The sequence below is a fragment of the Narcine bancroftii genome, chromosome 10 (assembly GCF_036971445.1).
Source record: "Narcine bancroftii isolate sNarBan1 chromosome 10, sNarBan1.hap1, whole genome shotgun sequence".
NCBI classification, from domain to species: Eukaryota; Metazoa; Chordata; class Chondrichthyes; order Torpediniformes; family Narcinidae; genus Narcine; species Narcine bancroftii.
Window position 1 is genome coordinate 91,083,955 of NC_091478.1, and position 16,207 is coordinate 91,100,161.

At 40.9% G+C, this 16,207-nt stretch overlaps 1 protein-coding gene across 3 annotated transcripts in view; it reads right to left on the reverse strand.

Annotated features, from left to right (window-relative positions):
* The window catches only part of slc7a9 (solute carrier family 7 member 9), a 53,104-nt gene that overhangs the window by 11,658 nt on the left and 25,239 nt on the right, over nucleotides 1-16,207 (reverse strand). For all 3 annotated transcript variants that reach the window (XM_069901796.1, XM_069901795.1, XM_069901794.1), the window contains 2 exons: nucleotides 7,760-7,863; nucleotides 2,864-2,960 (listed from right to left, as the gene is read on the reverse strand). In XM_069901796.1, the coding sequence (XP_069757897.1) occupies nucleotides 2,864-2,960; nucleotides 7,760-7,863 (201 nt within the window). The remainder of the gene's footprint in view (nucleotides 1-2,863; nucleotides 2,961-7,759; nucleotides 7,864-16,207) is intronic.

Consider the following 16,207-nt stretch of genomic DNA (forward strand, 5'->3'; position numbering starts at 1 on the left):
GCCACAAAACTTGCCACTACTTGTTCATGACAATAAATCCTGATTCTCATGAAACCTCTACTCAGAGAGCCCGATATACGACATACTGCTGCCTCATCACCAGGGACCTGGATTACATCCTGATATCAAATCATGACTGGGAACAATTTGTATGTTCCCTGTGTGGCTGCCGGAGTGCTCCATTTCCTCCCAACATCCCACAGATGTGCTGGTACATTAATTAGTTACTGTACATTTTCCCTTAAGTAGCAAAAAAAATCAAAGGGTGTAGATTGATATGTAGTCAGTATTTGCAGGGAACTCAAAGATAAGTGGAATGAGACTAGTGACATTCCTTGCCTGGGAGCTAGCATAGACCCAATAGCTTTCTCTTGAATTTTTATAAGATAGGTCATCAGGGATGTTCAATGTATTCAAAGCAGAGAATGATAGACATTTAATAAGGAAGTCAAGATGTATGGGTAGAGATAGGGAAGGTGGCATTGAGATCAAGATAGAATCCAGAGCAGATTTCAGGAGTTGGTTGTCTTCATTTTGCTTCTGTATTTTACATTCCACTGCAGTGCAAGACGTGGCCATAAGACCATAAAAGATAGGAGCAGAATTAGGCCATTAGGCCATTCAGGTCTGCTCTGTCGTTCAAATCATGGCTGATGTATTCTTCCTTTCAATCCCATTTTCCTGCCTTGCATGTGATGCCCTTAGTAATCAAGAACCTATCAGCCTCTGCTTCCATAGCCATCTGTAGCAACAAATTCCACAGATTCACCACCCGGGGCCATGGTTTGAGGATAAAAGGAAAACCATTTAGGACCGAGATGAGGAGGAATTTCTTTACCCAGAGGGTGGTGAATCTGTGGAATTCATTGCCACAGAGGGCAGTAGAGGCAGGTTCATTAAATATATTTAAGAGGGATTTAGATATATTTCTTCAGTATAAGGGTATTAAAGGTTACAGAGAGAAGGCGGGGACGGGGTACTGAACTTTAAGATCAGCCATGATCTCGTTGAATGGCGGAGCAGGCTCGAAGGGTCGAATGACCTACTCCTGCTCCTATCTTCTGTTTTTTTTCTATGAAGAAATTTCTCTTCATCTCTGTTCCAAGAGATTGTCCTTTTATTCTGAAGCTGTGCCCTCTAGTCTAGTGGTCTCCCACTACTAGAAACATCGAAGTTGGCATTCGAAGATCCAGTGAATAGGAAAGGCTGAACATGATCACCTACATCAGAGCACAATGCATTGCCTTCATTTTAGTCTTGATGGTCAAGAAAGAATTAAAGGCTGGCCTAGTCATGCTGAGGCCATTTTATAACATATGAATATATTACAAGAGAAGATTGTATGATTTCACTTCCTCAATTGGAAGTATTTTAACATACTGTACATGGGCTCAAGTCAAACTCCAGAGAAATGATGACAAAACTAAAGGCTGAAACCCTGGTGCAGAACAGAAGTACTGCTCATCTGTCTGAGGTGAGGTGAAGTAAAGGGAAATTATCTAACGGCACTATTTTGAAGAGCAGGCAGGGCAGTTCTCCCTGGTGTGCGGTCTCAGGCAGGGCAGTCCTCCCTGGTGTGCGGTCTCAGGCAGGGCAGTCCTCCCTGGTGTGCGGTCTCAGGCAGGGCAGTCCTCCCTGGTGTGCGGTCTCAGGCAGGGCAGTCCTCCCTGGTGTGCGGTCTCAGGCAGGGCAGTCCTCCCTGGTGTGCGGTCTCAGGCAGGGCAGTCCTCCCTGGTGTGCGGTCTCAGGCAGGGCAGTCCTCCTTGGTGTGCGGTCTCAGGCAGGGCAGTCCTCCCTGGTGTGCGGTCTCAGGCAGGGCAGTCCTCCCTGGTGTGCGGTCTCAGGCAGGGCAGTCCTCCCTGGTGTGCGGTCTCAGGCAGGGCAGTCCTCCCTGGTGTGCTGTCTGATATCTATTCCCCAGATCAACCTCCATAATTGATTATTTTGTTATTAGCACATTACTATAGAAAAAGCTTGCAGGGCACAAAATAGCTGGCCTGTTCCCTAAATAGCAACTTTTCAGAAGTACCTCATAGCTGCAAAATATTTGGTGATGACATGGGGTCGAAAAGTACGTAAACTATCTACAGGGTTCAAGCCTGATTGGAGAAATCTACCCCCAGTATTTGTTCTTTTTTGTTGGAATTTGATCATATTTGATTTCCATGTTGGGGTGGGGGGTGAATGAGAAAAATGTGAGACTAAAACTACAACTATCCACATTTACAAAGTCTTTGTCCACCTATTTGATCAACTGCATGTTTGAGCTTCATGATATCACCATTACAGACAGAGGGGGTAGTGTATTCTGGATTTTCAATCATGCCTTTTTTTTCCCAAGGTGTAACATTTACACCACATAGCAGGTCATCAACCTTTAGGTTCTTCCATGAATAACAGAATCAGTCAAGTTCAACATCAAACAAAATTATTTGCTCTTTGGATACATTTCAATATTGAATACAGTAAAACCCCTGGTATCCAGCACCTACGAGGAGTAAATTTTCCAGTTGCTTGATTGCGTGATTAGTGAACTAATGGTGAGTTACGCCAATTTTAAATTTCTGTATTTTTTACCATCTTACTTCCCACCAATTTTTTTGCTGTTGTTTGAATTCTGGATAACAGAAGTTTTACTGTATAAGAAAACAAAGAGACTGTCGATTCGCAAGTCTTTGTTGGTACCACTGGGCAATTTTCACAAGTAAAGCACTTTCAGCAAATGAGAGCCCAGTCGATACTGTTTATAATGTTCTGCCAAAACTTTGAATGGACAAATGGTTACATTATTCTTACATTCATTTTATTAGTACTCGGGCACTGTAATTTTTGCCAGTCGTAAATAAAAACGTGAATTTCTTACATTGAACAAGAGAGCTGGAGAAGGTGTTAAACGTCTGATGTTGATATAGGACAACAACTTAATCATATGACCCTCACGAGCTGTGACAAATGTAAGCCTGTTAAAAAAAAACAAGGAAGTCAAAACAAATCTCCACTGATAGTTTAGGTTCAGCTACAACTAACTTTGATGGCCTAATGGTTAAAATTGAATATCCTAGTCAGACAAGGAGACGAGGCATTGGAGTGAAAATATTCTAAAATAGAAGTGAAAGTCCAACCCTGATCATGGTGTTTATATAGAATGAATGTTTTGTTTGTTCTTTACCTTAAAAAAGCCAGTCATTCTGGACAGGCAATATCTGTTCTCCATGAAAGTTAAGAGGAGACATAAAACATAGAACAGTACAGCAATGCAACAGGCCCTTTAGCTCACAATGTCTGGGCCAACCACGATGCCAATTTAAATTCAATTTCTTCTAAAATGCAAGGAAGGTGTGATGCAGGAAGTTAACAAAGCATCTATAAAAATGGTCACCATGTTCAGAAGAACCCCACAAGTTCACAATCGCAATTCCATCTCCTTCCCTGGCCATTTATTCTGGCTGACATAGAATGTCAAATCTTTAGTGTCTTGTCCGCACCTGGACTGCGCTTCAATCCTGACGGTCCTAATCCTGCCCGCTCTAATCCTAACATCATACTGTGAAACAAACATCAAAGTTTCTAGATTTTAAGTACAATTCAGAGATCTATTTACAACTGAAAAAAAATCTGATTTACACATTGAGAATGACCACTCTAATGCTACGAAAAAGCCACTGATGGCTTCAGTCAAAACAGGAAAATCAAAGGTGCAGATGGCTTCAATGAAAACCCTGGCAGACATATTTTCTCATTATTCCCATTAATGGTAATAAATTATCAGCAAAATGCCAATATACAGTAAATCAACCAGACACCTCAGATGCTTACAGAAATATGATAGTGCAGAGTTGTTAACTGTCCAAATTATTTAATTAACAACATTGTGCAATTAAAACACTGTTACATCGATACAACACAGTTGATGCTCCTACTGCGGCAGTCACATGTGGTGAAGCGAATTGTTGTGAATGCAGATAAGGCAGGATACTTTTCCCCACATAACAGATAGATAAAACTAAGGCCATTACAGGAACACAAAAACAAGGGTTGACAGGATGGAAAACAGCTCCTACCTGCAGGCAGTGAGACTGTTCAATAATCCTAGAAACCCATAAATTATGTATAATATATTTATTTTGGATCACTATTTATGTGTGTATATATGTTGTTTGTGCATGGGGTGCACTGTGTGTCTGTACTATGGTCTGTTGTATATGAAAAATCAGATGACAATAATCTTGAATTTAAACTTGAGAGCCTTCTTCACCCAAAGTGTTAAGTAGATGAAAATCAACTAACATGAGAAGCATTTAAGAAGTGTCCACGTGTATCATTCTGAAAGCCCATCAACAGAGTTTTTGTTTGAGTTACAGGAAATGATTGAAGTGGGTGGGAGTGATTAAGTATTCATAAGTTTGAGTTGGAACTGGGGGAAAACTAGTCTTGCTTGTTGGTAATAATGTACATGATATATTCCAAGATTCAAAATACAATGTAATAAAAACAGTGCCATATAACACAAAATTGCCTTTTGTCTGCTGTAAGGCAGAACAGATTTGCCCTCAGCAGAAGCACCTGACAATCAGAAGCAAAGAAGACTTCCCTCAAAATCACCGGGTGTCCATGGATTCACCTCCAACAGGTACACAGAGTCCAGTCCAAACCTTCGGCAACCGGAGCTCCAGATCCGAACTTCTGATATGATTAGAAACCCTTCAGCACCCTCCCACAGTCTGGTTCCGATACCTGGTATCCCCTTCAGCCAGTTTCAAGCCAGTGTCTAGTAGTCTGCAGCCTGGTATGAGCTCCTTGACTGTAGCGTCCAATTGTTCCTCGCCTTGAGTCACCAACAGCACTACTGCCTGTATAGATTCTTCAGCCACAGAATCTCTCACTGGTCTGCTGCCTTGGTCACTGCCGTGTGGGTCACCTCCTCTGCTTCTCCTTCTCTCCCTGTATTCTGGTGTCCTGCGCCAGTCCTCCACTTCCCTGGAGTCTGCAACCCTTTGGGGTTGCTGCCGATCAGAGGTGCCGCCATCTTGGGCGCAGACCCAGCAGTCGCGTGATTTTAAATAAAACCACCGCCGGCTCCTGTACAGAGCTGATGTCAGACAAACTGGGAGGTTGGCCACCACGGGAGTGCTGTGTCTCCACTGCCCGCTCTCCAAGGGTCTGCATCAGCGGCAGCGCTGCCATTACGTCAACTCCAGCAGCACCACCAGGAAACTGCTTTTTTTTTTTAAAAATGACAAAGGTTTCTCAATTTCCAGCCTGAATGTGTTTAACAATTCTATGTCCAATATCAGATACTCACTGAGTCAACAATATTTATGAATAAAGTTCAGCTAACTCAGAATGACAGTTTATCTCAACAAGCTAGCTATGAGCTTCACTTACTCAATATTTATCTTATCTCATAATTCTACTGAAACAGAATTTTTTTAATAAAGATTTCCACAATGGACATGATCATTTGATTGCTCAGATGATATTTGAATTCACGTGTGTTTGTCACAATAGCCAAGGTTTGGCGCACAAGGATAATTTCCAATCTCCTTGCTAAGACCAGTGTTAGGATTTCCCCAGTTTCATTAGAAAATCTGGATTAGACAATACGTTGACACAAATTTGACAAATATTTCACTAAATCACAATCAAAATCACAATCATGAACCTGATATTTATGGGGTGGATGTCCAGGAAACGCAGAGATTTTGTCAAACTTTATCAATCATTTATGTATGGAACGCCAGTGGTAAAAGGCCACAGCCTTAGGTAGTTAGACACGGTTTCCAGCAAAGGTTTCCTGTGGTGGGAGAGGGGTTGTTCAGTGTGAAGTAAGAGCGGTAATCAGGATGGAATATAGATGGGAAATCAATGTTTGGTGGATGGGAGTAGGTGGGGGAATGGGAATCTAGGAGGGAGAGCAGGAATATTGCTGATGTGGGGATTCTGAGAGTAGAACATAACAGATGATTTACTCCAGAAGTTGGGAGGCATTTAGAACATAGAACACTGTAGTACAGTACAGGTCCTTTGGGTCTCGATGTTGTACCGACCCATATATTCCTTAAACAAAAAGTATGAAACACTCCCTACCTTGTAAGCTTCTATCTTCCTTACATCCACGTACCTAAGAATTTCTTCAATGCCACCACCAACCCTGGCAAGGCATTCCAAGCATCCACAACTCTCTGTGTAAAAAAAAAACTTACCCCTAATTTCTCCCTTAAAACTTCCCTCCATTCACTTTGTACTTATGTCCTCTGGTGTTTGCTATTTCTATCCTGAGACAAAGAAACAGGCTCTCCTCTCATCCTTCTTCGCCCCAAAAAGAAAAGTCCCAATTCTGGTCACCTTGCCTCATGACTTATTTTCCAATCCAGGCAACATCCTGGTAAATCTCCTCTGCACCCTCTCCATAGCTTCTACATTCTTCTTACAATGTGGTGACCATAACTGAATGTGGTCTCATCAGAGATTTGTAGAGTTCAACATGCCCTCTTGACTCTTGAACTCAGTCCCCCTATTAATGAAGCCCACATCCCATAGACTTTCTTATCTATCCCACCAACCTGCACGGCGACCTCGAGGATATATGGATTAGGTCACCAAGGTCCCTCTATTCAACAACACTCTTAAGTAACTGACCATTAACCCTGTACTCAGCCTTCTGGTTTGTCTTTCCAAACTCAGGGCCAATGATCCTGAGGCCAAATAAGATATTGCAACCTCCCCACACCTGCAGCACTGGTGTCACTAGTCTCCATGTGATATAAACAGCGCATTTGTCTGTTATGTCGGAGGGAGGGGCAAGTGTGACAGCGGTGGCACGCAGAGAAGGTTCATGGGAGGTAGGTAAGCACCACTAGCCCCCCCCCCAACTGACTGAGTTTTTGAACGTCAGATTGTGCCCCCTTGTGGCTAACCTAATCTCCCACCCCACCCCACCCCAATTAGACTTGTTCTGATGCTAATTCTGTCCAAAATGCAGCACCTCACTGTGACAGATTATGTTATATTGTATATAGATATGTTTTAAAGGAGATAAATTGTGGGTTTTTTTTAGTTAGGTCACAAAAAGATACAAACACTTCACAACACAGATCTCATTGAAAATGCCAGAGCTCTGCTCAAGCCAGACAGTCCAGGCTCCCAGTGCCTTTGTAAAGACTATGAAAACTGCTTTGCTGAAGGACTTCACAAATGGATGTTAATTGTACATGCTGTGGAGTAATGGATTATTGTTTTGGAGAGCAACAGATGAACGGACTCAGAAGATTAACAATGTGTGAATAAACTGGAAACTCAGATGGTCATGGGAAGAACATGCAAAGTCCACACAGATAACTCCTGAAGTCAGTGTTGAGGTAGCAGGAGCGTCACACCACTCCTACTAAAAAGGGTTGGCTGAATAAAAGTAACTATCCCATTTTAGATTTAAGACATCAGCATATCAGGCAATGAGTAGATGATGGGGCAGAGTATATAACTAACAGTCTAATATACAACAAAGCAACGGATAAAACTGTAACAATTTCATCCAATAAAAGCAGGATGACTTCTACACACACCCTCCCCTTTTCACATGCAATAAGTAAGTTAGCCCATATGCATCATTTATACTGCAATCTTACCTCTTGAGAAGCCAGTTCACAAATTAAATTTGCTATGGTAGATTGCTTTTTCTGATCTCCCATCAGAAAATCTATGACTAAAAAAAGAACTTAAATATCAATATAATTCTTTGATTTTAAAAAAATCCCTTTACCTGCCAGCTGTGAAACAGGAACCATTTGCAGCTCCAAAGGTAGAAAATACAACAAAGAGTGGAACTATCCAAGAAACTGGTGTGAGGACACGATCTCCAAAAGTCTATGCAATTAATAAAAATGACCAATGATCTGATAAAATATTTTAAACATATTTCAATTAACTTGTAGATAAATATCCTATGAAATTTTATAGATTAAAAAATGATTCTTGTGCATTTACATTCTAAATTAATATTCAAACATCTTATAATTGATCAATCCACAACTCCTTAGTCCAGTGCTCAATAACCTACTTTATTTCCCACAGCTCCTTCCTGTGCAAGTACAAGAGCAGGAGTACCTGCCCTTCCCAAATATACTTTGCGGGTGAAACAACAGTTTATTTTTTACAGGAAGTCTCAGGTTTCAACATGGTTCCTTCCCGAGAACTAGTCATAAGTCAGAAATGAACAAAGACAGTGTCTTGGATAGGATCAGAGAAACAGCTGTGATAGGAGAGAGAGAAGGAATGGGAAGAGTGACTGCCAGCCGGCCTCACTGATTCAGCAAGCTAAGTTCAGATTGAACCAGCCCAGGACAGGAGCAAATATCCACTTCCCACCCACCATAAGAAGCCTTCAGCTGACAAATCCACCCCGCCGGCCTCCCAACATCATGTTGGATGTTCATAACTCGGAATGGACTTCTTTCAGTTCAACATGATGTGCTCAATAATCACAGTGCAGAACATGAGAAGCTGAAGTAGGACTTACCCATTTTAATTCCATACCCAAGCTCCACCATTGAACAAAATTACAGGTAATCTATACCTCTATAGCATTTCCAGTATATTTTGAAGCCGTTCTACACCTGTCACCCAACTTCATGTCATCAGTAAACTACAAATATATTACACCTGGCTCTCTGACCTAAATCAGTGATCTAAATTGTGAACAGCTGGGTTCCCAACACCATCCCTGGAGCAACACAGCTTCCAACCCAAAAAATACCCATTCTTGAGTATCCCCAGTTCTCTGTTAACCAAGCCATAACCCTACACCTACATTTCTCTCCAATACCATGTCTTTAAATTTGCTTAATAACCTCTGGTGTGTCATCATATCAAAAAGTCTGGTTCTCCTTAATTTCAAAAAAAACCCTGCAGATTTGTCAAGCATTATTTGCAGATCAAAATACAAATGTATTGTCAGAGTACATGCAAAACATCACACACAACCCTGAGATTCGCTTTCCTGTGGGCCAGGTGGAATTTCTACTTTACAGAAGTGCAAAAAGATACTTAAACAAAAGAGAGAAAAGTAAACAAAGAATAAAGTGCAAACTGACTGTGAAATTCAGAAAATAAATACAGTAAAACCTCGATAGAACGCGGTAGTTGGGGTCCAAGATTTCATACCACGCTACAGCTGAGTAGCAGAACAGATGCATATACGTCATGATTCAGGAAGCAGGAAAACAGAATACTGTGACTCAAACCCTACAATAAGACCTTTAAATTCCACATTAACATACACATGTTGTAAATGAGTCAGAGGAGTCCACTTTTGAGTTTGTGGCTGTTAGCCACTGTTAGCCTGGCCTCGTAAATTCAATATTTGAGGTCCACAGACACCCGCGCTATAAGATACGAATCGCCTTCTAATGAGGTGCAATAATATGCAAAGGAAGAGTCCTTAAATAAGTTTCTGCATCTGTTGTTCAGGAGTCTGATGATGGAGGGGTAATATCTGTTCCTGAATGTGGTGGTGCGTCTTGTGGCCCCTATACCTCTTTCCTGATCGCAGTAGTGAGACAGAGCATGTTCTGGGTGGTGTGGATCCTTGATGACTGTTGCTGCTCTCCGAAGGCAGGGGAAAGCTTTCCCTGTGAAGTACTGGGGTTTCCGTTCAGAGGTATTGGCGCCCACATACCAGGCCATGATGCAGCCAGTCAGCACAATTTCCACTATACATCTGTAGAAGTTTGTCACATCAAACCTCCACAAACTCCTGACATGAAAATCAATAGAACTGATGATATTGAAGAGGATAATGATCAGCAGTAGGATATTGATCTGTCCATAAAAAGGCCTGATGTAAAGTAATCCTGATAATGCAAGGAAAAGCACCAAGATAGGACTAATAAGGTTAATACAATGAATGGAAGGGCCCAAAGGGATGTTGAAGTTAGAGGATTCTCACTGTACGTCCAAGGATCCCTGAAGATGAATTAAGGGGCCGAAGAAGGCATTTTGTGCACTTAAATAGCAGGGCCATAGAATGTAAAAGCAGGCAGATTGTTGATCAATCTTAAAAAAAAATACTAGTTAGATCACTCTTGGCATTCTGTATACACTTCTGGTTGCCACACTATAAAAAGAGATTAATTGCACTTCAGAGGGTGCAAACTGGGTTTAGGTTCCTTGGAGCACAGGGGGCTGAGTGGTTAACTGACAGAGACATAGGTAAGATAGTTGGAAACTAAAATTTAGACAGCAAAGGTACCTAAAACTAAAGGTCATTTGTTTGGGGTACAGGATTAAGTTTGGAGGGCACCCAAAGAAGTTTTTTTTCCCACCCAGTGGGTGTAAGTAATCTGTAACATGTTGCCTGAAAGGATGGCAAAAGCAAGTACTCTAAAAAATATTTAGAAAGTATCTAGATGAGCACTCAAAATGCAAATTCTCTAGCCCAAAAATTGGTTCACAAAATTTGACTACATATATACAGAAACCAACATTTTGGGCTAGAGCCCTCTTCAATGTATAAGCAAAAAGCAGGGAGGCTACTGATTAAAAAGGCTGGGGGAGGAGGGAAGAAATGGCAGGGTCACAGTAGGATAGGAGAGGAAAGGTAGTAGCTCTGTGAATTCTGAACTGGAGGAAATGAGACAGAGGGATAGGGGAAGGTAATGACTAGGGTGGGGGAACTAATGGAAAGTGGAGAAATCAATGTTAATGCCATCTGGTTAGGGAGTGCCCAGTCAAGGGGTTGTGGCTCCAATTTGCAGGTGGTCTCAGTCTTTCTGGCAGTGCATGAGACCATGGACAGACATGTCGGCATAGGAATGGGGTGGGGAATAAAAATGGGTTGCCACTGGATGATCGCAGCTATAACAGTGGACAGAGTGAAGATGCTCAACTAAGCAATCTCCCAGTTTGTGCCCAGTTTCTCTGATGTAGAGACGACCACAACAGGAGCATCAGATGCTGGAGATGATCCCCTGCAGATTCACAAGTAAAGTGTGGCTTCACTTGGAAAGACCATTTGGTGCCCAGAATGGTGGTGACGGAAGAGGTGTTGGCGCAAGGGTAGCGTCGCTTGTTGTCACAGGGGTAGGTACCAAGGGGGGATTGGTGGGAAGAAGGTGGACAAGGGAATCATAGAGGGAGCAGAAGGCAGAGAGGGGAAAATATAACTGGTGGTGGGATTATGTAGTAGATGGCAGAAATGGCAGAGGATATATGTTGGATGTGGAGGATGGCGGGGTGTTCTTGTTACATATAGTGGCAGAGGGGGTCAGGACAGATGTTTAGGTAATGGAGGATATGGAGGTGAGGGCCAAGTTGATGGCAGTAGAGGGGACGCCATGTTTTGTGAAGAAGGAAAGTACCTCAGATGATTTGGCATGGAAAACTTTGTCCTGGGAGCAGACAGAGGAATTGCAAGAAAGAACTGAAATGTTACAAAGGGACAGGGTGTGAAAAAATATAATTGAGGTAGGTTTGGTGGGTTTTTAGAAAGTGTCTGTCAAGAGTTTGTCTCCCGAGATGGAGTCAGAGAGATTGAGAAAGGGGAGAATGCTGCTAGCAATGGACCAAGTGAATTTGAGGTCAGGACTGAAGTTAGCAGCAAAGTGGATTAAGTTGACAAGCCCATGGGTGCAGCACCAATGTTGTTGTCAAAGGAGCCTTTCCTATTGTTCCACAAAGTCAACAAAATGGCTGGCATACCTGGGGCTATGGCTACTTTTTTGACTTGGAGAAAGTGGAGTTAATGAGGGCAAGAATTTTTTTCTAATTTTAACCTTACTGCCATTACTATGTTCCTTTGATCTAATACTATCTTTAACTTCTCATTAGTTATCACTAGACCACATTTCCTCTCGGTTTCATGCCTTAAAGAGTCATGTTGTCAGTCAACTTCCATATTAATTATTTAAAAGTTAGCCTTTATTCATTTAGTGTAGGTTCCCAATCTACGACAGTATAGATAATCCACGCCTTACACATTTAAGGTTTTATTTGTTTTGGTTCAAGATCTAGATTTCAAATTGAACAAATCACTTTCAATCTTTATGTAAAAATTCCATCACATTATGGGTGTATTTGAGTAGTGTGTTACTGTGCTATAATTATAAATTAAATTTATTATCAGTCTTCCCAGTAACAAATAACCACAAATTGGTTAACCACTGTACAGTACACCTCCATTCAATGTGACCTTTAGTAATCTTCAAATCTTGTGAACTCTAATTCCTTTTCATTATCCCACATCAACCTGACTTTGGCCTTTAGATTCCAATGAAATTCAATACAAGGTACTTCAAATTGCAAACACAAGAACCTTCCAGATTAATTTTTAAATTGCAGTTCTGTTAATGTATAGTACATCTTTTCTTGCCTTTTTAAAAAATATTTGTCTCATTACAACATACTTTTATCTCGCAATTAGTTTTTCATGTAATCTCTTTTGCTTTCAACACTATCCCAAACTTTTACCCCTACACTTTCTTGCCCTTTCTCTTCACCTTAAAATGTTACATTTCTAATACTTCCCTGTTCTGATGAAAGGTCAGATTCCTGAAACACTAATTCTGTATCTCCCCACTGATGTGCTAGGGTTTTGAGTATTTTGAACTTATATCCATAATTTATTATTTCACTGGCACCATTCTCTCTCGATGCACAAATAGATGAGGCAGTGTTGGTACTGGATGAACTAAAAATAGGTTGATGTGGCACTTAAAAGGCTGGCTGTCAACCAAGTAGAAAAATATCTGAGCCCAGATGAAATACATCTTACATTGCTGAGGGAAGAAGCAGTAGATTGCAGATACTCTGGTAACAATTTACTCAAATGTAGATTTGGTGCCAGAGGACTGGAGGATTCCAAATGTTACATCATTTGTGAAAGAGGGAGACTAGATGGTCAAATGGAAAGGAACTTCTACAGACAATAATTTTGGAAAATATTAATTTATATTTGAAAAAATATAGGGTAACAAATGAAAACAAATATGGAGCTATTAAACATAAATTTTATTTTACCAATGATAGAATTCTCCAAAATAACAGAAAGATTTGGAGAAAGATGGTATTGATGTTATATGAACTTTGAAAGGCATTTGCACCAATTAAGAGAATTGTTTGCAAACAATTACAAAATGTATAGGGACAGAAAACAGAATAATATTTGGTAATCTTTCTAGATTGGTAGGGTAATAAAATAGTATCCCCAAGTAGGATACAGGTCTTTTTGAGATTATATTGATAATTATGAATGAATATTCCAGACATAATTTTCACATCTGCTCTTGTTGGGAATTTGAAAATGCAGAAAACAATGAGTAAAAGGGAAAAGAGGGATTTTGTAGAATAGTGAAATTGGCAAATTCAATTTTAGGCAGAGTGGTTTGAAGTAATAGATTTAAGGAAGGAAGGAAACAGGACCTACAGTGTACAATTACCGTTATTTTTTAATCATCATTTCTATTTCAAATCTCTAGCACTTAGTATTTTCCACTGGTAATTTCTGATATTCATACTGCTTTCCCTACTTATACCCCACCTTGACTATATTTTGTTTATTTTTCACAAGACCTGCCACATTCCTCATTTCTATCACTTAGAAGTAAAGCACAAGAGTCTGCACACACCATGGTTGAAGTAAAAACACAATGCTGGAGAAACTCAGCAGGTCCGACAGTGTACTTTATCTAGCAAAGATAAAGATACATAACCAATGGTTTGGGCTTAAGCCTTCATCAAGGGATGGAAAGTACACGGTTAGACCTGCTGAGTTTCTCCAGTATTGTGTTTTGGTCTCCATCATGTAATTTGCCAATCAATCACAGACATTCCCTTTGCAATCTCTGCTCCCCTTTCATATCCAGTTCTGGTGCAAGATCATCCAACTCAAACATAACAATTTCCATTACATCTCTTCAGTATTTCCAGCATTATCATTATATTTCAGAACTCCTGCATGTGTCACTGTCTCATCAAGTGTGTAAAAAGAGCCATCAAAGTAATATGCAAAAGATGAGTGAGTAGCAAGAACATGGTAGGTGGAATATATTGTGAAAAAATGTGACTGCATCCACTTTGGTGCCGGTAACACCATTTATTAAGTGATGTTAAATTGGACAGCATCAATGATTAAAGGGACATAGATTTGATTGTATAGTAGTCACTGAAGGCCAACATGAAAATGCAGTAAGTGATTAGGAGGGGAAAGTGTGCTGACCAACTACATCATGATCTGGTATGGGGACACCAATATCCCTGAGCAGAAAGCCCTGCAAAAGGCAGTGGACACAGCTCAAGACATCACAGATAAAACCCTCCCTACCATCAAGAATATCTACAGGGAGCGGTGCCGTCAGAGAGCAGCAGCAATTATCAAGGACCCACATCACACAGCACATGCTCTGTTCTCTCTGCTACCATCAGGAAAGAAGACTCACACTGCCAGGTTCAGGATCAGCTGCTACCCCTCCACCATCAGACTCCTCAACAACAAACTCAATCAGACACTCATTTAAGGACTCTTACTTTTGGAACTATAGAGCACTATAGCATAGAACACAGGCCATTTGGCCCTTCTAGTCTGGGCCAAAACATCATCCCACTAGTCCGACTGACCTGCACCCATTCCATAATCCTCCAGACCTCTCCCATCCATGTATATATCCAATTTATTTTTAAAACTTAAGAATGATCCCACATTTATTACATCAGATGGCAGTTTGTTCCACACTCCCAACACTCTCTGAGCGAAGAAATTCCTCCTAATGTCCCCCCTAAACCTTTCCTCTTTATAGCCATGACCTCTCGTAATTATCTCTCCTAATCTAAGTGAAAACAGCCTATTCACTTTTACTCCGTCTATACTGTTTATAATTTTGTAAACCTTGATCAAATCTCCCCTGTTCTTCTACACTCCAAGGAATAAAGTCCTAACCTGTTTAATCTTTCCCTGTAACTCAACTCCTGAAGACCGGGCAACATCCTAGTAAATCTTCTCTGCACTCTTTCAATCTTACTGATATCCTTCCTGTATTTTGGTGACCAGAACTGCACACAATACTCCAAATTTGGCCTCACCATATCTTATCCAACCTCACCATAACATCCTAACTCCTGGACTCAATACTTTTATTTATGGAGGCCAAGATGCTAAAAGTTTTTTTTTTGCAACCCTGTCTACCTGTGACCCCACTTTCAGGGAATTATGTATCTGTTTTCCCAGATTCCTTTGATCCTCCGCACTCCTCAGTGCCCTCCCATTTACTATGTATGTCCTATCTTGGTTTGTCCTTCCAAAATGCAGCACCTCACACTTATCTACAGGCATGTTAAGAGTATTTTCTTGCCCATTTTGCCACATCTGCTATTTTCCTTCCCATTTTTTTCAGTTATACAAGATCCTTTGCTGTCCACAATGCCTCCAATCTTAGTGTCACAGCAAACATGCTGATCCATTTTCCCACATTATCATCCAGATTATTGATTTAGACAAAAAAAACAATGGTCCCACCACTGATCCCTGAGGCACACCACTAATCAAAGGCCTCCAGTCTGAGAAGGAATCATCCTCTACCACTCTCTGTCTTCTCCCATTCAGCCAATTTTGAATCCAGTTTACAACATCTCTATGGATACCTAGTGTCTGAACCTTCTGAATTAACCTCCCATGGGACCTTGTCAATTGCCTTACTAAAGTACAAGTAGACAACATCCACAGCCTTTCCTTCATCTACTTTATTGGTAACCTCCTCAAAAACTAATTAAACACAACCTACAAAGCACAAAGCCATGCTGACTATTCTTAATCAGCCCTTGGCTGTCCAAATATATATCCAATCTCTCAGAACACCTTCCAATAATTTACCTACTACTGATGTCAGGCTCACCAGCCTGTAATTTCCTTGTTTACTGTTGGAGCCTTTTTTAAAACAATGGAACAACATGAGCTACCCTTCAATCCTCCAGAACCTCACCTGTGGATAAGGACATTTAAAATATTTGTGCCCCTGCAATTTCTACATTTGTCTCCATCAAGGTCTGAGGGAATATCATACAAGGCAGCAAGCATCTCCTCCTCTTTAATCTCTATATGTTCCATGACACTACTGCTTGTTTCCCTTCCTTCCTTATACCAGTTTCCTGAGTAAATACTAATGCAAAAAACACTTTAAAATCTCCCCCATCTTGTTAGACTCCACACATAGGTGGCCACTCT